This window comes from Lepisma saccharinum, chromosome 11 (assembly GCF_977018435.1).
Source record: "Lepisma saccharinum chromosome 11, izLepSacc3.1, whole genome shotgun sequence".
Lineage (NCBI taxonomy): Eukaryota > Metazoa > Arthropoda > Insecta > Zygentoma > Lepismatidae > Lepisma > Lepisma saccharinum.
Window position 1 is genome coordinate 7,025,073 of NC_139239.1, and position 24,114 is coordinate 7,049,186.

Sequence of the window (24,114 nt, forward strand, 5' to 3'; positions counted from 1 at the left end):
AGCAACAGCAGAAAAGCAGAGGGTTCTGGAAACAAGTCGTGACGAATTGGAAACCAATTCTCTGACAGGTGACGATTGAGAGTGAAGCTGATTGATAAATAATGAACAATGCACATCTCAGCATCGCACCGCAAGCCATTGTTTGTTTCCTTTAACCCTTTGGTAATGAATTTATAAGATCTCCCGTGGAGTTGTTAAAAGCTTATTACTTCTTTCTTGGTTAGTTACCGCTCCAACTTCTGCGGTAGTGGGAGAAACCAGCTTTCAACTGAGTACCCAGTTGTTGTTGCTGCTAATTATGCTTAGAAGCTTTTGTCATATAAGTAATATTTAAAGAGGATTAAGAGTATTGGCATTAAGGAAAACAGGTCTACTGGAGCCTAAGGAGCAAGAGTTGATCACAAAGTTAATGAGGTTCAGTGAAAATCTTGAACACAAAACATGCATTGGAAGTGTACTATTCTCTATCCACCGTAAGAATGAAGTTAATGTAAACAAAACCACGTGACTTCTGAGACGCTCCTTTCCTATTTGTCAGTTCCTTTCTTACCTTGCTCATAAATATATTAGTCGTAGCAGTGCAGATCATACATATATTGTTCAACAGCTTCCATTAACTAGGTACGTGGAATGGTGTGGCTTTACCACGTGCACTATATTCCTACGCGCAAGATTGCGCCTCTGCCACTCGGACAACCAATAGGATTCCTCACAAGCTATATGTATTTGCATTTGACGTCTTTCTAGCATAATCGAGTCCTCAATTGTGGCAAGAGTCAGGACCGTGGTTGGAGATGGACGAACTGTACAGAAAGAACTGATTTCTTTGAACAATTGCTTAAGTGCATTCGTAACTCTAAACGAAAAATTTAGTAGCATTTATTAAATTTAGTACTATTGACCAATTTGTTTGGTAAATCTAAACAAATGTGCCCAATTACCAAAACAATTCTGGTGAATAAGCATTTGTTTGTTGCTTATTTAAACAAGTGTTTGGTTGTCAAGACACTATTTTTTCGTTTATTCCAAATAAACTTTTCTCTCTATGTGAGTCAGCAGTTTGCTCAACCTGAAAAGCATAGTCGCCTACTCACCTCTAGATTCCTACTATGGCACTGCAGTGATCGCAAGTGTCCTAGGTTTTTCCAGAGCACGGAATCATCAACATCGGCAGTCCTTTCCCAAGTTCACAAGCTACAAGCATAAAACAGACCAACTACAGAACAAGAAAAAGAACCTGCAGCCAAAAGTCTCCGCGCAGCTTCCCCTCCATAGGTTCAACTCGGGCCATAAGGTAGCATGCTACACTCTGCACCTCCCCTCCAGCAGGAGTACGATGCACCGGAGTCGCAGGTCTGTGCAGGCAGGCTCTTTTGCATGTGGTTCTATAAAAATGACTGTGTTTACCACATTTACTGTTCACAGGAAAATATGAGGAACACTTATTTGTATCGTGGGCAAGAGGAATAGATATGTTGATTGAAACATAGCAGTTGACACGACGGTCAACAATGTATGCTTAAAGCTCAGCAACCACCAATTTTGTCAGTCTCCGCACTTCACCAATTGATGAGAAGATTTCACAGTACGCCTTCACGAAGTGGAACATGCTATTGCCGGGGACATGATTGCCTCTTTGCGAGGAGGGCGTGGATGCGACTTGATTACACGGTGCAACGTGGATCCGAAGACAAACCGCCGTGATTACTGCACAGCCGAGCGGGTATCAATTTTCGATGACAGTCGACGGAAGGGTGATTTGTCATCATTTTCACTCCCGGAGAACTGATACGTCACGAATGAGCCCTGGGCTGTTTGATAAACGGCGCAGGTAGCAGCTCTGTCCCTCTCATCAACCAATTTGGAAGGCGCTCATTATCAAATGGGGCCACTGATAGAAGCCCACCAATTCTGCTGGAAAATCGCTAGAGGCTTCTAATCAAGGACCTGATTACGGCACCCCTGCCCATTTGATATAACCGGTTTATTGAAACCGCGGTTGGTTAATAATTCTGTGATGATTATCGCTTGAACACCTTGCAACCTGCACTTTGTTTGCTTCTCCGGGGCAAATGGTGTTGGTGCGACGCTTCCACCGTGAAGAGGTTGCGTTCAAGTTGCTGCTCTCCGTGCTTTTTCAATGCTAGGGTGGGAAGAACAGGCATGCCAACAGGGATGGAAACGGCCCTGCCATCAAAATCTTTCAGCTATTTACGATCTGTAAGAAATATGATGAATAAGTATTTACAGAATCTCATGTTCCTTATAGACAAAGAACTTCAATTTCAAGTTACGGCTAATCAAATGGAAGTTTCGACTTTTCCGACAGCCAATCAAATCTTTAACCTGTCCTCTTTCCGTTCATCTGTTTTTGTGCCATCTGAAGTTTGATATTCCCAAAAGAACAAGTAAAACAATACTCCAATGAGCGTAATGCTACGTTTTCCACCTCATACGACCATCCAGAGCACAGACCTCGCTTTCCCTAGGTCACCGCGGGGAAAGATCGATGGAGGAGGAGCAGTTAGTGACCTCGTGAGTGGCTGAACATGGAAACTGTACCTCATGTCCTTAAGTCTCCTTTATGCATAGATAGGCTAATCGGAACTTGACCTACAGTTTGAAATGGAAAAAGAACCAGTGTGTAATATGTGCCTGTACCGGGATTCGTACCCGAGACCCCTTGATTACAAGGCTACGACGTTAACACTGCGTCATTGAGGAGGCCTCAATATAGGCCTATGCAATGTGTTGGTGAGGCGGAGTGGGTGGGGGAATCAGAATATATGTATTTCCTTACTTATTCATATATTAGCTGGTTACAAGTCACTTTCGATACTAGGTGCACCATATTCATTCGGTAGATGAAGAGAAGGTAAGTTTAGGAGGGGCAGATGAGTAAAGTGTTAATTAAAGCTAAAAAAAGTTACTTGCAGTAATAGAATAATAGTGGACACGCTGTCGAAATTAAATACCTTATGAGGATTGTGACATGATCGGTGGGGGAGGAGGGATTCGCCATTGGCCTTGGGGAGTGATGGACACCCCTGCAAAGAAGACGCCTTTTCTTCACCACTGCAGTGCACTGGTGCAATTTCTGAATGAGCCAAATAAACCAATTCTATTCCGATGATCATAAGCATGCAATGACATACAAACAGTAAACAATAACAGTTTTTCCGCATATAGATGCGAAACCTGCACAGTTTCATAAGACATAATGGAACAGGACTCAGCTTTAATTGAGCCTATGGTAGGGTTAAAAAGTTACTCATACATATTGAGTTTTGAGTTTCATAAGCCCACTGTATGTACAGTAAGGCTGGCCGAGACTGGACCTACAGTTTAAAATGGGATCCGAACCCACTATGTGCTTCCATCGGGTATCGAACAGTGGACTTCTTGACTACAACGGCAACGACGTTACCGCTACGCCATCGGAAAGGCAGTCGCCAGCCTATTATGGTGCTGCAGAATCAAACTCTTGATGTTGACCAATGCAGAGGCATTCTAATGGCCTCAAGAGAATCGGCAACAGTGCCCCGGCATCCTGCGAAGAAACTCCACGACCGGGTTGCGTCGTTTCACAGCAGGACGTGTCCCACCGACTGCAATTCTAAATGGTAGGTCCTGATTTTTCACACCCAAGACACGGAAAGAGCGTTTCTAAACTTTTTCTTCTTTCACCCCTCCTGGATCAACAGCGGGAGTGAAACTGCGTCATCCGCTCCAATTAAGTAATTGAGTTGCTAAGGTGTTTAGCGTTGCCGTTTCTAACCACCGACTGGCCAAACAGACGCCATAGGAACCAGATGAAAAAATTTGCAACTTCTTCCAGAAGTTATCACGCGCGAAAACGTAAATATATTTTGTATGAGGGAAATCAGGTCGTCAGTCCAGCACCTAATATTTGCGTCTTTTCTCTCAACTCAAACCAGTCATTACATGTTAACGAGGAATTCGCAATAACCTACATTCGACTGAAATTGCAAATGTCGCGAAAAGGCCAACTGCAAGACAAGGTACAACTCTACCTCATTGTGATTATTGATTGATTGATCGATTTGCTTTATTTTATTTCGCTTTTTGTGCCACTTTTGGCGAAGATGGGAATGAGTTATGATACATCCATGCCCAGGCCAGGATTCGAACCCGGGATTCCTCGCGTCTTAGCGCGATGTGCTAACCACTCCGCCACGGGGGCCGGCACATTGTGATTATTTTCTAATGTTATTTCCGCTTTCATTCATTCAATTGCAGATCAAACATGGAGGTGTTCATTTCAAATTAACCTCCCTCACGTCTCACCCTCGCCCTCATCTTCCCTTACACTCATGAGCAAGGCTATACACTGTCTCAGTTATCTCTGGAGCAATGCCGCGGATAGCGTCAGAGAAAGGGAGGGAATCGAGTGGGCAGAGAGAAACAGAACACGCTGCTGCGAAAGTTGGTCACTGCAGTCGCTTCCCCCCTCCACGCAATCCCGTTTCCTCTCACGTTTTCATTGGTGGAGCCGTCTCGCGTCACTACTTGCGCAGAGACATGTTTTCGTTCGCCTACTCCAGAGCCAGCTGGGACAGGGCATAGGAAAAATCAACTTTTTTCTGGGCATTGAAGACATTGCTAAACTGATAGTAGTCCATTTCCCTTCAATTAGAACCAGAAAACATTGTTTTGGTTTTGCATTTCTTTACATTTTCCAGATTTCATTACGTAATTTTTCAGCATTTTTGTTACATTTTTACCATTTTTTAGGTTTCTTCTTGCTCCTTCCCCGTTGTTTCGTGATTTTTAAATGCATTTGCTAGCATGACTTACATATTTCATTTTCTTAACTATGACATTAATCGAAAATATGGACCATTTAAAAGAAAAATATTGTTTTAAACTGAAATCTCTGACAATGGATTAAATAATTAATTGTGGTAAATTTATTTACTTAATATATTTAAAGCCTCCTTTAAGGTTCCCTTGGCAAGTATTATCTATTGCTTTAATCTATGGTTTCGAAGTAAAATTAGTTGATATATATATTGAACTTGAATTTAATTGAAATGTATTTATTTAAGTGTTTAACAGATTAACCATTATACAACACCGTGTGTTTAACATATATGCATAAAACTATTTTACAGAGTACGGTTAGAATACATAAAAGAGGGTTGTAATAATATACATTCAATATTTAAATTAGAAATTTAAAAAAAGAAGATATATAAAAGTTTAAGCTTAATTGTTCTTAAAATAGCTTACATTATTGTCGAATTTAATTTCCATAGATTGGGACATTTACATTTACTAACGATACGAATTTGTCCATCCAAGTGTTGGATTTCCAGACTGTAGTTGCAATTACATTATGATGTCTTCTGGTGTTATAATGAGGAACTTTCACTGCTAATAAATATATTTTCTAAAAACTGATGACAGAATATATTTCTCCTACATTCAAGGTTTCATAATTATACCTATATATAAATATATTTATATATATATACATATATATATATATATATATACTTACTTAAAAATACGCCTCGTATATATATATATATATATAATCCTATGTACGCGAATGATTTTACAGTGTCATTAGTTACTTCCCTTTTCGCCTAATGGCAGCAGAAGATAATAAAATTCGACAGGTGTCCTCCAATTTAGGCGAAACGGGAATTAGCCTTTTTTCTCTATACAGCAGACTTATTGACCTTTGTCAATGAAACTTTAGTTTTCGCAGCTACATATTAGTGTTTGTCTGAAAAGAACGACCACAATATAAAACGTATACACCCCACTTCTTTGGATAGCGGTTGCTATGAAGCATGGTAGGAAATAACAAAGAAAGCTGGGCGGTCACTTTCCAAATTTACAGTACCCACAAAAAAAGACACAGAGTGCAACATGAAAGCACTGCAATAATTTGAACTTCGTCAGCCTTAATTATCGACTTCAAGGAAACGGCCCGCGTTTAACAACACCGCGCGTTACGCCATGTACAAGCCTCCTCCCCCCCCTCCTTTTGCGTCTATATACGTCAAATGCATTGTTTATTTCGTCTACACGGTCTAAATCTACATGCTTCGGACTTCATACGGGACCCATTGCAGACAATGTGATCCTTTTACAGTCGAGCGGCCCTTAAATACAAAGTGAATGCACATGATACCTTGTCGGAGAATGGCCAGATATAAAAGTCGACGATGAAAAGACCCAGTACGGAATCACTACTGAATAACAGCCGATAGATGTCAGGAGTGGCGTACTAATATATGAAATATACTAATGAGATACGTCACGGGACAGACCTTCTCACACTCTCCGAAGCTGTATTCATGCGCGGGTTTTTATATACCTCCACCCTTTTGCCTCCACAATGAATTACTACGCCTCCTTTCAACCTCACCCCCTCCCCTCGCATCCTCCCTTCCTGATGCTATCAGCAAACAAGTTCTTACACACGGTATCGATGCATTACCCTTCATGGCTCACAATTGAAACGCGTTAAATGCGGCATTAGCATATGAATATGTGTGCGTACGGAGCCTTCAGAATAACACAGAACTTTTGTTCGCCGTGGCCGGGGCGCTGGGTGTCTTCGGCATCAGAGATGTCAACATCGATGGAGAGGACATGTTGTTTCTACAAGATGAGCAGGTCGCCGGGTCGTTTCTGCCATCTGTATCAGTCTATGTTTGTAAAGGGAATGACGACAAATGGGTTGAGCAGGTGGTTTGGGAAGTGCTGTGTGTGAAACAGTGGTAATACAATGTACTGGAGGTAATATTTCCATGAGAAACCAAGAAACCAGTTAAGCAAATGGAGAGAACAAGTGTTACAGATTTAACGTGGTATTATTTATTGAAAACCAATTATCATCTATACTCTGTCCCAGCAATCTGTGGAGCAACTCTGCGCACAACGGTAGTGAGGGGGAGAAAGCGAGTGGGCGGAGCGAAGCAGTGCACACAGCTGGAAACGGTTGGAAGCTGCAGTCTCGTTGACTTTCCATGCAGTCCCTTTCCCAGCCCTCTCGAGTCACTACTTGCGCAGCGCCGCAGAGGCCTTGTTTCCATGCGCTTGCTCCACAGTCTCCCGGGACAGAGTATATATGGCACTCTTTCAAAGCTTTCAACTATTGGAAGGAAGTCAAATGTCAAACTCTTTTCCGTGTAGTTCACTCCAGAAACTAAATTCTTGCACGCTAACGAGGCTGGCGTGAGGACCTACAGCAAGTAATCCTCTGTGAGGTGTGTGTTGTGTGTCCTGAACGTATGTGTTTGTGCGTGTTTTCACCAATCATGCTCAGCGTTGCAGTTAGTCAAAAGTGGCAGAAAACCGACGCAAAATAAACAACTACAACTAAGGCTTCCAGAAACAAAAATAAATTTGAATCTGTTTGTAACTACATAAGCTTTGCAGAAGTGAAACGTGTGCTGTCTCAAAAAATGAGGCAGAGATTTAGATGTAGCTGCTAACAGGTAAAACTTGGAGTCGCATAATGGTTCGGGTCCCACTTTAAACTGTGTAGGTCCAGTCCCGGTTAGGCTTTCTATGCATAAAGTGAACTTTTAAAAAAAACTAACAGGTAAAACCACTCCAATAATTTTCTGTTTCCAATTTGTTCCATGCTGAGAATCAATGTAAAACTCGTCCCTTCTAAACCTTTCCCACAACTGAAATATTTCAATTCAAATGACTTTTATAATAATGAATTATTTCAAACAAATCGCGTAAGATAATGTATCCTATTCTATCGCAAGACTGGCAGGGGATCATAAAGAAGGAAAGAAACAAAAAAAGGATGTAGCAATAAGAAATGTGGAACTGAGACTTCACTGCAGTAAAAGAAGAATCTTTGACCGTTTTGTTAGCCATGTAAGCTTTCCGGAGAAAATGAGGAACATTGCAAAACGAATTTACAGAAATTCTACCGTAAATACACGTTAGGAAACAAAACTGCATGCCGTCGTGCCTTTGACCTGTCTCGGAGGCGAGTATTTCAAAATTCTTCCGATTCGAAGAACCGTACTGATATCCTGAATCCAAAAACACAATGAGTGTGTTTGAATTTCGACTAGACCACCCAAAAGAATCTTGAGTTTACATTCGCTACTGAGCACATATTTACAGCCGATTCATAGGCTTATGGATCTTACAAACATCTAGACAGCATATTCGACTGAATGCTCTAAGTATGAACTCCCAACAGATCTAACCTGACAGAATTTACAACCCAAAATTCATTGCTGGCACTGCCCGAAGACGTGTATTACATATTGAAAACAAACCTGCCCGGAAAATAATATAGACGCATTTTCTGTTTTGCAATCACGGCTTTACAAGAGCAATAATACAAGCCGTGTTGTATTTATCTGGCTGTCACTTTCTCGCTCTTATCATTGATTCGTCACCAGTAACCTTGAAGTCACATGACATCTTCAGATATCCTCCAATAATGTCACGCAATCATGCTGGTAAATACGTATGTTAAGCATTACCCGAAGGAAGGAGGAAAATACAATAAACTAACGATTTGCTATTGGTTCAAATGTTCTCTGGTTTTCCTGTCAAGTTTCCTGCTGAAATAGATGTTGTTTCTTTCATTTACGCGATTTTTGGTTAATCCCGTCGACCACCGATTCGGCTCAAGATATGTGTATATTGGAAATTCAACACTTGATATTCATTTATCTTTGTCTGTTTTTTTTATTTATTTATGGCTATTCTGTATTTTCAGATTGTTTCAATGATGAGGACAAATGATGAGTACATGAAAATGATGATGCGACCCTTACAAAGGATCAACCATGCACATGTGGTTACAAAATTTGAGCCCCTATGCTACCCTTTGATTTGGCCCTGCCAACTTTATTATTATTATTATTAACGGCTTTGTTCTCATGGTCCTTCACTTCCACTAATTGCATGCTCTACATTAATAACACTTGTAAACTTTAAAATATAGACCTTTGATTAAAACTTATTAATTAAACTCCGATAAAACAATCACCTAAAACTGTTTCCTTCTGTGTTTTATGTCAGCAAACTGATGAATGAGAGGCTGAAAGTCAATTTCTTCCAGAACATTAGCGTTTGCTGTGAAGGATGCCAAAACTAGGAAGTCTGCTATCCGACGTCGAATTTCTGAGGCAGTTTTAATTCTTTTTAGAACACTGAACGACAGCTCCCCAATGGCACTTAATGTTAAATACAAAACTTCTCAGCTATGTCAAGATTCGGGACAAGCACTGTTAAATGTTTTTCACTAATAAGTTTTGAATAGTCAGCCGAATTCAAATCATACTGCCCTTCAGTCAAGTGTAAATCCTTTAAAAATTCTCGAAAGTCGATGGTCTTTGTCGCTTGCTGTCCCTAGGTTATAGCCTACGATAATCTAGTGGCAAATCCCCCCGCCCAGAACAGGGCGGGACTCGAAGACGGAACATGAAGTGGCAAGATATTGAATTAGGCACTCAATGTGCTCAAGAGACCGAGTTGGGAATAGAGATTTGTGTTTCACAGCGTGAAATTTATCAGAGTTGCTCCTTAGCGAACACAAGTCTTTTGTTAGATCCGTTTTCAATGGTAGCATTTCCTTTAACATTTTTGCTAGCATAAATGCTACGTAAATGTTTCCAAAAATCATACAGCAGGTAGTACTTTACACGGAATCATTCCATGTAACATTTCGGCGCGCTTTTGCGATTGCTATGTATAATATATACAGCACCAAAGACACGTCGAGTTACACAATCTATGGTGAGTTCACGGTGTTTACAATTGAAACAATTAAAATTCTTCCATACGTGTACAGTAAACGCTATGAAGTATGCATTTAAGCAGCGTCATTGATCTGTATCTATTTAAATAGGAAACGTCATTCCTCTCGGTTGAATAGTTATCGACTTTTAAAAATATGAAGTGATACATTGTTTACATCTCACTCGCCGACCATTACATCTGCACTCGTGGCCTAGAGGTCGCTTCTGATTGGTTATGCTACGAAAAATGCTACGGAAATAGAGCCGATTATATCCTTGATAAATGCCATAAGATTTTTCACTTTTTAAGGAAAATTCATGGCATAAAGGTTTACGAAAATGCTTTCGTCTAATGCGGGCCGAAGACAACCCTGGACATAGGAAGAAGATAAGAACTTGTTACATCAGCCCCAGAATAAAGAAGGATTAAAAAATACTCGACGAACGTTCTATATTTGTAGGAAAACACATCCCCAGTGACACATTCGTGTTACATATGTCACTTAAAATTAGCATCACTTGGCGCAACGCGTTCATTGGGAGTGGTAGTCCGAACCTATGTAACAGCCGTAGTTGCCTGTCAGAACCTGTTGTGGCCTGCATTAAATTATCTTCTGTAATTTATGGGAGAAAAATTCACTGCCTTTATAAATCTTTCTGGTTGATTTATTTAACCAGTTATCCGCTGTAAAGTGTCTTATTGTTTCTATGACAAATTTAAATATTTTTGATTATTTTAGTTGATGCACCGAACCTAAACAGAACTATTGTGTAGTCAGTTTCGAACATAGGACCTTCAGAGTACCAAGGATTTATTTCTGTTTAGTGAAAAAGACTTGCCGTCTTTCGTTATCATTGAGCTTAAATTCGTTTGACAGAAGGGTGTTGTGAGCTCCCGAATCGTTTAATGGTAAAGAACTCGCACCTTTCGAAAGAGCGGTTCCGGTTCAATCTCCAGAGAAGCTTCAAAATTTCGGTGTTGACCCAGCATCCTGAGGACAAATGAAAGCAATAGGGGCGAATTTCGGTCCCGAAAGGCAGAATAATGCGGTAATGGAACTCGATGCGTTTCTTCATCTTACCACAATTCATGCTCGTCGTCGTGATTAACCTAAATAGGAAGAAAAGTGACGTAAAATAAGAAAAATACATGAACTCACTCCCTATAGTGGGGGTTAAAATTTCGTAATGGCATTTTTGTAGTTAAGTTGCAATGTTGCGAGAGCAAATTTTTCTTATTCTTCCATTGTCCATGTTTCCTAATTATGTGGTTTTCAGACATAGTTTAAAAGGGTTTCTCTACTATTGATTGATTGATTGTTTTGTTTTGTTCAATTTATCTTTTCTGACACTTTGGCAAATGATAAAGGAAGATGATAAGATGAAAGGAAAATCACAAACACATATGGATGGGACACCAACACGAGCCCCAAGGAGGATTATTCTGGTTGTGAGTCCAGACACCAGAGCCTCGTTAGTCCGCAAGAACTCAGTCCAGGGTATACTACATGGAGAAGTTTCCCCTTACACACCTCTCTGCTTTTCAACTCTACTGATTGGTTGCCTAATGTAAAAACTGGACTCGAAAAATTCCTTCTACGCAACACGTCCATAACGTGAAGAACAACACACCCATCAAAAGAAGTGCATATGGCGAAACGCGTTTCAATGTGAAAAAAAATGAACAAGAAACAGTCGCATGCAAATATTTTAGGTCGCCCAATGTCACTTGCCCACAACCAAAAAGAAGGGCCGAGAACTGCTTGACCCCACCACGGTCCAAATCCCATTAATTGACCGCAGAACGGAAGGCTACTTGGAGATTGCAAGGTGACCTCTGAACCACGCCAGCCTCATGCTCCATCAAGAGAAGAAAGGAGATGAAGACAGAGTGTGCAAAAAACAGCGGCAAGAAACTGGAGAGCGAAAATAAAATCCATCCCCCCATTTTCTTCAGAGCATCGCAGAGAAGGGGGTTTTCAATTAAACCGAGTCATTTTACTGTTGCGATATAAAGTAGATTTATTACTCCCCAAGACCCATTTTACGGTTTCGCTATTCTCGTGTTGCGCTGCGACGCTGGTTTGGTTGGTGCAGGAACATCTGGGCTCTTGGTGTTCGCCACCAACGGAACCAACCTCGCGAAGGCTTCTTGGTGAGGACCAGGCAGGAGGGAGAGGAATCGCCAATCCAAATTTGGATCCACTGTTGATGGATGCAAAGACTCGTGCTTAGGATCGTCATTTTTGCGATTTTGACCCACTTAGAAGATTTTCAGCGGGTGCTCATGCGTCGCTCTCTAGGGACTATGGCCTAGTCTAGTTTGCTGGACTTTAGGTGCATCTCATGCCGTGTTCGAAAGGTGTACTTGAAGAAAACATCCTTCAAGAATGATCTCACAGGCTTCAAGACTGAACTGGAAGCGAAAATATTTCGAAGTACACTTCGACTGAGCGCCATAGAATAAAGCATGCTTGTATATAACAGTTGGGCTGAAAAGTTCGTAGGCTAACATAGTAAATAATATTTTTTTGACAAAATTCGATTTTATTATTCAATATAGTTGCCTTCGAAGGCGATACAACGATTATAGCGGTCATACAATTTTTCGATGCCACTTTTATAGTACGATTTCTCTTTAGCCTCAAAATAGGCCTCAGTTTCGGCGATTACCTCTTCAGTGCTAAATTTCTTTCCAGCGACCATTCTTTTAAGGTCTGCAAACAGGAATAAGTCACTGGGGGCCAGATCTGGAGAATATGGTGGATGGGGAAGCAATTTTATTACGGTTGAATATCGCTAAACATTGCTCCGAATCATCAAAACGTTGTTGCTTTTGATCGACTGTGTGTACGCGCGGCACCCATTTTGCACACAGCTTTCGCATGTTCAAATATTCATGCACAATATGTCCAACACGTTCCTTTGATATTTTTAAAGTCTCAGCTATCTCGATCAACTTCACTTTACGATCATTTAAAATTATTTTGTGGACTTTTTTGATGTTTTCGTCGGTAACAGCCTCTTTGGGGCGTCCACTGCGTGCGTCGTCTTCGATGCTCATTTCGCCTCGTTTAAATTTAGCAAACCACTTCTCAACGGTTGATTTTCCTGGTGCAGAGTCCGAATAATGTTTATCAAGCCAAGCCTTGGCTTCAACAGTATTTTTTTTCGCCAAAAAGCAATGCTTTATTAACACACGAAATTCTTTTTTATCCATTTTTCACAATAACAAAAGCTGCTTCACTCACAATGCTATATCTCACAAACTAATTATCCGGCAGCTGTGAAATTTATACACGTATCTTTTGAAGGTTAGTACTAAGTAAAAATCACATGGATTTAATTCTAGTAACGCCATCTATGAGTTAGCCTACGAACTTTTCAGCCCAACTGTTATGAATCAAATAGCATTTAAGAAGATCTTGTGTTTGCTTTTCCACACACAATTAGAAGAACTACGACCAACCAACAACTGGACTTCTATGCTTTCAAACAACAAGCGAACGAGTGTGCAATGTCTCTTACTGCATACTGCGGGCTCAATTGCTCGCTTAATTGGCGCTTTCGAACTGCATTAAGTGACGTCACTTCCAACAAGACTATACTTCCGATTTGATTTGCACCGTTCGACAGAGTTCCAGTGTCGGGCTGGTGAGAGGAAACTGTCTTCAACCAAGTAGGCACTGCACGCAAAATGCCTCTCTGCTGCTTTCCAAGTTCATTGGATTGGTTAGTGCGTACCACGTGACATACATCACTCCAGAACGTAGTGCAAATGATGCAGAAACCAAATGCACTACGTGACACCAAATCAGCGAAGTAGACGAATCGGTGTTGTTCTTTGTAACCAACTAGACACGTGAGTGCAGAAAGTTAAAAAGTGCATCGAACTAGATCAGGTACGGATCCACGGAGAGGGCGATAGGGGGGATCGCCCCTCCCAACTTCCAGATATTTGAATATGTTATTATGCCTAACATTTTTGAGGGCTCAAATGTTGTGTCTTTTGTATAACAGGCTCGAGAATATTTTTTAAAGTTTAATTTTGATCCTCTTGAAGCTCGTCATAGATTAATCGGAACTGGACCTACAAGTTGAATTTGGATCAAAATGGGTCGAACCCCGAGACCTCGAGAGAATGCGTTTATTGTTTTCTTTATTTATTACTTTACTCTATATATCTGATCGTATAGTTTACCATGACCATGGGAGGAATTGTGATAACGATATGGAATAATTCCAGACACGAACCCTATCTTTGCAAACCAATACTCTAATCTCTAGAACATGGAAATTAGCTTCGTTCATATTCACAGTACCACATATTGTTTACAAAGAACAGTGCAAGTCTACGTTAGATTTGATTCTCGGTGAAGTACCCGACTGAAAATCGCACCTCCCAACTGTAACTTCTCGATCCTCCACTGGAGAAGTACCATATTAAATGAAGTCGTTCCGTATCATGAACGAATGCATTTATGGCTCACTCCCTTGAAACGCATTCATATTCCAACAACCATGGAAATACTGAAAGCAATGAGAGGAAGAGCTGCTCAAGCAATGTTTGATCCTATTCTCACTGAAGGAGGAAAAAACTGGTTTCTCACGGTAAGAACAATTCTCATGTCAACTCTCAATTATTGCGATAATGGAGCTTCCAACAATTCTTTATTAATGTTAATTTGCAGAGTGCTTCCCTGTTACATGGGTTCACACTATGACGTGGATACAAAATTAAGAATAATGTTTGAGAAACTTGGTGCAATCCAACGTATATGTTATGTCATGCACGTGCTACAGCCTGCACTCATTACCAGTAGTGCAAGGTCACGGGTTCGATTCCTGGTGGGAGACCCACAATTTCGGTGTTGATCCAGATCATGAGGGAAATCGAGGAGAGAAAGCCTGATAACAGCGGCGATGGGATTCCACGCTCTGAACCTTGGTCCTCCAAGGAAAAGGTAGCCAAAAATGTGTCTCTGCTCAGTGAGCAGTGCACAAACGATAGGTATGTATTTTTTAAACAGGCATATCATATGGAGGTCCCTTCCTTACGCAGATGTTATCATATCGAAGCACGGTTCACGGTTCTACATGGTTCTCTCGCTATTCCAAACCAGGACAGGAATTTATTCAGAATTTTCAATTTGGACAGTGTAAGAATACGTTTTGAGCCAAAATGACCATAAATTGGGCATTCGTGAACAATTTTAGGAGGGGGGCTGAGAAAATTTTGGGAATTGTTGGGTGTGTGTGGATAAATCACAGCCAGGATTTAGAGGGGACCTTGGAAGGACTAGAACCCGGGATTTCCATCTTGGAAGGGGCCCCTAGTGGTTGGAAATAATATGAAAAGGGGCAAAATAAAAGAAAATTTAAAAAAAGGACAAATAAAAAGAAAAGACAAATGAAATGCGGTAAAATTATAACCATGTGACGTAACTTGATCTAAACGTTTACTTGATATTATATATGTATAGGGAGGGTCGGACGATATTATTAGCTAAGGGGCTTATACTGGGTGAGTCTTTTAAAAGAGGCCCCGTAGAAAATGTGCTCCTTGCTTGTAGGCAACCCTGGTACACCGAAGAGAAGAGCGGGGCAGAGAACAGTCCAGGATATGTCATGTCATGTCATGTCATGTTGTCGAATATGCTTGGCATCGATTTCCTGGACTGTTCTCTGCCCCGCTCTTCTCTTCGGTGTACCAAGGTTGCCTACATGCAAGGAGCGCATTTTCTACGGGGCCTCTTTTAAAAGACTCACCCAGTATAAATCCAAGTGTTCCCCGATCCATAATTTTATTGATTTTATTTAATTCTCTGGACGTTGTACTTGATCCTCATATTTCCACTCTCCAAACATTCACTTTGCTATTTCAGAAATCCCCGTCAAAGAAATCGATCCCGCCGATCTCCGTGGCGGAGTGGTTAGCACAGCGCCCTATGATGGCAGGGTTTGCGGGCTCGAATCCCGGCCTGGACAGGTGTGTTCTTTTTGATTGTTCCTTCATCAATTCCATCATATCATCATCCTCATCGTCGCCATTAGCCATAAATGTCAGAAAAGTGACGCTTACAAAAATCAAATAAAGAAATCGGTCCGATTTTTATTAGTCAGTCATTTTTGTTACAATTGTATACTTCCAACTCGACTGCACACATATAAATGCGAGTCCAATAAAGAAAGAAAATTTGTACCCTTGGAAGGGTCCTCCACTGTAGTGGGTGGAAATGTTTTGAAAAGGGGCCAGAAAATGGAGGGAAAAAAAAGGTTACTTGAAATGCGGTTAAAATATGGAGATCTCATAGGTGTCTGTCTGGTTTTCGGGTCAAGCTGAATGTCCTGGCTTAAGGAGCGTGTGGGTCATTTTAAAATCACAATTGGAACGGACACACATAAACAATAACCAGCCTTAATGATTTTCCCATCGAGTACTCGCTGTTCTCTCTTTTGTCTTTGTGGGGGGAGAGGGAAGTCATGAAAAGGAAGGGGGCTTAATATTGCGCTATGAGAAATTTCACGGTCTGGGGGAAGCCTTTTACTGCCAACTACAGAAATGCAATAAACATCCAACACCCTCGACCGCAGTGGATCATAGCGATGTTATTCTGACCCGTTTTTCAATTAACTCACGGGAGAACGCTTGCTTTGTTGTTTTTTTTTAGTGGAAAAAATGGCATCTGAAATGTGCTGTGCAACTATACACACGCTGACGCCGCAGTTAATAATTCAGCTACGATTAAGCGTACATTTAATAGTTATGAATGGATAAGTTATGTGGCGTAAGAGTTTTGTTTTTAAGATAACCAAAAAAACAATATAGAAAAGAGGAAAGTTGCTATTGTTATTGGGAGAATTGCGTTCAAAACTTCAGTTTCCCCCTTTCAAATATGCAAAATGGCAGTTTCCTTTTCATGGCGTGTACACAGCCCATGTGATGAATGTGTAGAAATCTCTTGTGTATTATTTTTGCAGGTATAAAGATATTGTTGTGCAGCTTCAAAGCCGGGAACCTATTTGTAAAAGAGTTCTTGAAATTTGATTCGTTCTAAAATGCCCATAGAGCATTCGGGGTTAGGTTATATTCTTGTGAATTTCATGCCCTGTGTTCCTCTTCTTCACGACGTCGAGAGACTACTACAAACATCCCGATTACGGATACAAAAGTAAATAAATATTTTAGAGGTTTACTCACTGTTCTGGGAGTATTTCGGAATGGGTGACATTTTTCTTTTCAATTTTTGTAACACCAGTTGTGTTCTTCGATTAAAAGTCCACGAGTCAGTCGAGTTACCACACTTCACTCCGGAATCGCATTAAGTAACTTCAAAAAAATAAGCTTTCAAAACAATTCATTATCTTCTTAGGTCTCCTCAATGGTGCAGTGGTAACATCGTCGCCTTGTAGTAAGGAATTTCGGTTTCGATACCCGGTGAGGGCACATATTGGTTCGCATCCCTATAGGTCCAACCCACTCAGCCTTTCCGTGCATATAGTAGACTTGAAAAACAAACTCAATCATTATGTTCCTGTAGTTATTAGCGTAATGATTAGGCACGTATTGGCCTCTTCCATTTCCAGAAATTCTGCTTCTACACACAAACTCGAAATTCATCAAGTCAACTTTTCAATAGTGTAAATTTGATTTCTTTGAAATGATCGTGCCTGATCTCATCTGATAGTGCATCACACAGAATAGCAGCCGACAAATGCTCTCTTTCATGCATTTCTGTGTGTATTTTGATGAACCAATAATGCATTAGATGTTTATCCGCTGGTGTCTATTTGTGCCAAGTGACATATCTTGGGTTCTGTGTGTACATGTCTCATGACAAGGCCTAGACAGAGTGATGTCTAATTTACGGGGAAAAAACGCTTCATACTTTGCAAAGTCGAGAGCAAACAAGCTGAAAGCATGCAACAACAACAAAATATTATGCTAAAGGAATCATCGGCTTGCGTGTTTGTTTCTCAGTTGCAACATACTTTTAGTAAGTTGCACGATTCCAGTTTTTATGCTCCAGCAATTACCCCTACCTCCGCTTTCATATTTCTCACACAACTCGCAAATATCACGACCCCACGGTAATACTACCTGCGGTGCTTTTTTGCCAACTTGAAAGGCTCGCAATTCTTTGCTTTATGTATATCGTCACTGCTACGAGAGGGTATTGTGAAAATTGCTCTAGATGGACTTATCGGAGCAGGCCTTGTTGGCTTTCATATTCCATTGCATCACGACCTTGTGTAGCAAAACAAATGAGGCAAGCTATTCCACGTAAATAATTGTCTGTAGCAGGATACTCCACATTTCATAACACTACAGCTCACTCCTCGCTTCTTCCATTTCACTGTTTCGTGGTCAATGATAACGGAAACATGTTGTTTGCCATCGTGCAAATTCCTTGGTTATTTCCATTTAGTTTATTTTGCATTTCTTTTAATCGCGATCATGAAGGATAGACGAAGAAGGGGGGAAGGGAGGTCCAACTGGGCCGTGAACCCTATCCTGGAAATTGGCATACTTCATTTCAAAGTTACAAGAGATCAGAAAGCTCGTTACTTCTGTTGTTAGAAACAGAAATAAAGTTAAGTTAGTTAGTATTCGAACAGAATAATCAAACTAAAATAAATATATATAAAACATCAGCGTTAAATACAGGAACAAGATTATATTTTCTTATTCTACCATTTCATCCAAAGAATAAATAAATGGTTCCACGGTTTTCAACATTCTGAAAATTGATTTCCTGACTAAAATTTTTACCAAAGTTTTAAAACTTTCACTTTAACGATGTTTGTAAAAGTTAATCAATATACAATTCAGTATTCTTACTGCATCAAATATTATACAAAACATAGTGAAAAACAGCTGTGCTGGTATTGGCTCATCTGGTCGAGTGAAAGAGTCTCCCCAAGGATGTAAATATTATTTTTATTATAATAGGGGTAACATTGATTTGCTTTAATTAACCATGATAATTATTATAGTTATTGTTTCTAACTACGGTTTAACTATTCAAGTTCTAGCTATAGCTTTGCCCCTCTACAGAAATTTCTGGCTACGCCCTTGTCATGAAGATGGATGATGAACCGATGAACGTGGATGATGGAACCAACCTACCAAATGATACAACATTCATGCCTTAACGTGGGTTCGAAACCGGAACTTCTAGCTGACTAATCTGCAATGATCACACAGAGACGATTTTGAACTGTAGTCAAAGATACTGCTCCCAAAACCATGTAATTTGCAGACATTTTATTTCCCGTAGCCTGCCGCCTTTTCCACGTGAATAGATCTTATTTCCGTGACCTTACTGCATTTACGCCAACGCAATGTTGGAATTAAAACAACAAAATTTCAGTCACAATTGGTGTGGAAGTGAATTCTTGCAAACCCTAGTTACGTAAGGTTACACTCCGTTACTACCCTTGTCAATGCTATACAATGCTTATTAGCCGGCCCCTGTGGCAGAGTGGTTAGCACATCGCGCTACGACGGCAGGGGTCCCGGGTTCGAATCCTGGCCTGGGCATGGATGTTTGTTGAGTGTACATTCACCAATTTCATCATATCATCACTCATCCCCATCTTCGCAATTAGCCAAAAGGGGCACAAAAGGCGAAGTAAAATGAAGCAAATCAAATCAAAATCAAACAGTGCTTATTAAAACGATTCATACCGAAATTATATAGGTGTAATAGAAATTAAAGCAATATATACTGGCACTGTATATGTAAAATTTATTCTACGTATAAATAAAGAGAAGAAAAGGAATAAGGTGGGGAAACAAAGAAAACCAAAGATTAAACCGGTACCACCAAAGGTACAGCAGAGAATGGTGCTAATCACTGATAGACCGACAACTACGCCCAATAGCGTTCGATCACATCTAGGGCAAAAATCAACTCTTCAAATGCATTTTTGAGTCGTACGCTGGTGTCATATTCAGAAGTATATTTGAATAGATAAACGATCTGATAAATAGGACTACATAGTACACTTTACATCACAGAAATCCAGCCATTAAAATTTTAGGCATACTATAATCACGTCGTCCTCAAAAATATAATTTTTGCAAATAGTCTTAAGAGTTAAGTAATTAATTAATTAATGAGTGAAAATTTTTGAGTTATGCAAAATGTATTCTTCAAATATAAGTGAAAATAGTTTTAAGAGATAATTAATGTGAATTGTTGTGTAAGTCCACTTTATGCACAGAAAGGCTAATCGGAATTGGACCTACGTTTAAAGTTGGATCCGAACCACTGTCCAATGTGCCTCCGCAGGGTATAGAATCCGGGACCCTTTAATTACAAGGCGACGACTTTACCACTACGCTATCGGGTGGGCCCTAATTAATTAGTGTGAAAATATGATTTTTTGGCAAAATTTCTTCAAATGTAAGTACAGGTAAGTAAGTCAGACTTTATATCTGCAATATATATCTATATCAGTTTAAATTTACAAACATCCATAAAAATATCTACTGTGTTAAACTGTTAACATCTTTAGGTCTCTTCCTGATCCAAGTCCCAACTCGCGCAACACCATTCTTCGGACAACCAACTCTTCGAAATAGAAATTCCCAGAAGCGAGCGTTGCCTTTTTTTCCCCCAGCCTTATTGCAAACTTTTTTACGACCGATAACGATACAGGACTCGGTACCGACCGAAGCCATCAATTATCCTGGTTTTGAAAAACACCGCGATACGCAATTTCCCCCGGAATCACGTCAGATGCGAAACGGCAGAAAACCACACGCGGGCCATCCGGGAGATGCTCATTTGCGAAATCTAAAATTTGGATGCAATTTCGCGATTGGAGGATGACGTCTGCCATTTCACGGCGCTTCATTACAGACCGTGGCCCATCCCCAATATCTTCTGGGAACCACGAGGAGTTTCTGGTAGAGAGAGAGAGATTTTGCCGTCTTTAGTCGAGAACGCGATGCTTTCTCGGCCCCTTTGCGTGATAGTCACAACGCCACCCAGTCGGTTCCTTAATACTCTTCGCCGTCAATTGGAGATTTTCTCACTGCTCTCGCACTCATATGTGCATGTAGGTACACGCATGCAAGAACTTATGCATCAAGAACGATCATGCCATTACCTGCACATGAGGATCATCGGCGCTGTATGGTGTGCAATGCTACCTCAGCCATGGATGTAACTTCGGGTCAAACTTTTGGGAACAGAATTGAAAAGCTTTCCATACAGGACTATTTTACTACATAAGAGACATCATAAAATTACTGTGTATTTCATTGTCCTTAGGTATCATCCCTGCCACGTAAAACGTTAAACACTGCTTGTGGAGATTATGCAACCCCCTTCCCCCCTCTCTCTCATATATATATATATATATATATATATATATATATATATATATATAATGTAAAGAGATTTTATATCAAGAACGGTGTTAGAGCGCAGTTATATATATACATACTCGTAGAAAAAACTGATTTGTTTTAATTTACAAAACATTTGGTTAAGCTCTTTGACAAACGCTAAAAAAATCGGTAGCCTATACTAAAGGTAATTTCAAAACAAATTTATCTTCGCATACTTAACCATTCTTTCGCAGAAGCATAAAAATGATGTAATTCATCACAAAATCAATTCTCTTCTTGCGAACGAAACATTTGGTTGTTTTCAAAATATTGAGTAAAGAGGACTCTATATATGGATACAAATTCACGGTGAAAAAATATCAAAATTAACAGCAATATTTATGAAGTTCACTGTGTGGTGATCGTTTAACAGGGTACTACAAAGTCAGAAAATCAGGAGTTTCCTCAACACCCCACTAAAATTTGTTAGCAAAGGCTCGAATTATGATCATTTTGGCTATAAATTTACCCTTACATTCCATATACAATTCTGTATAAACCTCTGATTAAGTCATTAATCTGGCTGAAGGAACTGAAGAAATATGCAACAATGTTCAGGGGCTTGCTATTTATTCAGCGCCAAAATATTTCCTCAGGTGAACAAAAGCAATTGGAGCTTGCTGGTCTCGAAACTGGTAGTCGTCAGCAACAACAGTTAAATTTGATTAGTCTGCTAAAGTACTGCAATACCAAATATCGAAACCTATGAGTGGAGGTAAATAATTTAGTCATGGCGTACGTACATCTTTGTTTCTGAGTAACAGTTTGCTTTGCCATACAAATTTCAGTCACAATACTTTATATTTGGTAACACAAATTACTAAACAGTTAATTTTTCTTCCAGTGTTCGAATAAACTCCGCAATGATGTCATGTCCAGGGCCTTGTTCGACGAGGTCAACATTCATCCAACGCTGAATGGTCTCACATCAAATCGCCGAGCGACGATAGCTTAATAAATTTGCATAGCGAGAGAGGGGAGACGAGCACAGAAACTCGCATTAGGGAACAAACAACCTGAGAGAAGCCACATCCTTTCATCGAGAGCCACACACTGTTTGCCGAGGAAGAAAATCACTCAATTACGACCCGGCCATCTTATAAGGTGTCAATAGACGCGTATAGCCCGCACAGTTAACTCCAAAAAGCATCCTGTTCGCTTTGTTTACCGACCCCCACAATGTATGCAAAGTGTGAAAGAGGAACTGGCTGGATAGAGAAGATTCAATTGTCCGTGGCACACCGAGACAATCGGCCTCAATCGCTACGAGAACCTTCTAGCTCTGCCTACAAGAATATTAAGTGCGAAGAGGTGAATCTCCGCTAGCATTAAGCAAACACAAGCGGGCTTAAATTAAAGTAACGGAATCCTGGAGAATTACAACACAGCCGAGGCAAGCAGCTTCTTGGAAGCGAATTGCATCCTGCAGAAAGCACTTTTCAGAAGGGGACTTCTGAATAAAGGAGAAATGGGCTCTGGTAATGAGCGTTGCAATTTCGTGATTGGGCAATCGCTACTGTTGTACGATATTCCTGCAGGACACCACGACTCCCTATCTTGTCTCCTATGTAAAAATATGCTGATAGAGATGCCGCAGGTATATCACGAGATGGTGTTCGTATCTGGGTTAGGAAGTCCGCAGAATTGGTAACAAAGTGCGCATACATTAAACGACAAATGGAAAAGCGTGTGTCAGCACTACTCCATGTAGCCTAAGCACATCGTGGTGTGCCGAACTTGAAATTTTTCTATGGTCGCCAACAGCTGGTATCCAGTGTACTCAGATAAAGTGGACTTCAGTTGTCGAGGACCATCCTCTCATACGATGAAGACTTTGAAGACGTGTTGCGCTCAGCGGCGAGAATAAGCAAACCGCGAAGGAGAGAGTTATCCCTATAATTACGAAGTATGTTCGAAATAGCATGAATATTGGGATTTCAATTACAGAAGGTGAACACAGAGAGCTTATGACGGATTTTGATGGCTTTATTAAATTTTAACACGTGTAAAAATCTCACGTAATTTTTTCTAGTAAAAACACCACAGCCTATAGTATACAGTTTACAAAAGCAGAGATTCAGATCTGACAGCTGAAGATAATCTCAACAATAGATGAAACAATATTTTAGCGAAAAATATCCATAACAATACGGTCGTACAAAGAAGAGAAATACCTCGGCCAACTCTCGAACTAAGGTGAGCGGTCATTTGTTTACTCCTATCGCAGTCGCAGCTGATCAAAGTATTCCCCTTCGTTTGTGTCCGAGTACCCCCTGTAAGTCTCTTCGTTGCTTCGTTGTCAAAAATTTCAACGATGTTAACACTACATATCTGCTTTCGCTATGTACGTTTTTCCCTTAGTGATGTTACAAACACTTGACACTGAATCACGGTTACGACGATGTGTTGAAGAACGCTGCACAATTTGGCAACGCAGGGGCAGGATCACGTGGCAAGCAGCTGATTGCATCATCCACGCTCCTTCGCTCGCTTATCATTGAAAACTCGACGACAGTGCCAGAGGGTGTTTCTCTTCGTGGTAGAGCAGCATAATGCTAAAATATATGCAGCTTTAAATAATTATTATGTTGACCATAAAGGAAACAGCAGCATGCAACCTACCTCGTTTCTGCATATAGCTGAAGAGATCGTCCAGAAATTCTTTCCTCTTTGGATCGTCGCTCAGTTCGTAAAGCTGAAACAGAAAGAAGACGCAGTGTTATTAAAATGCATGGAGCCAAACTTCAATCTTCTCAGATTTGTTACGTAAGCTATCAACCACAAAGAAGCGTCCAAATATTCAGAATGAAGAAATATATTTGTGCTGGCTTATACAGTCGTCTGAGAACACTGTATTCGTATATTCATAATCATGCAAGTCCGCAGGATTTTTTGCAGGGAGGGGCTAGAAAAGCACTTTTCATGTGGAGGCAAATTAGGCATATTTTC

The 24,114-nt window shown here is 40.4% G+C and overlaps 1 protein-coding gene across 2 annotated transcripts in view; it reads right to left on the reverse strand.

Annotated features, from left to right (window-relative positions):
• Positions 1-24,114, reverse strand: part of LOC145994608 (AT-rich interactive domain-containing protein 3A-like) — a 457,226-nt gene that overhangs the window by 177,024 nt on the left and 256,088 nt on the right. For both annotated transcript variants that reach the window (XM_083130657.1, XM_083130656.1), the window contains exon 4: positions 23,788-23,860. In XM_083130657.1, the coding sequence (XP_082986783.1) occupies positions 23,788-23,860 (73 nt within the window). The remainder of the gene's footprint in view (positions 1-23,787; positions 23,861-24,114) is intronic.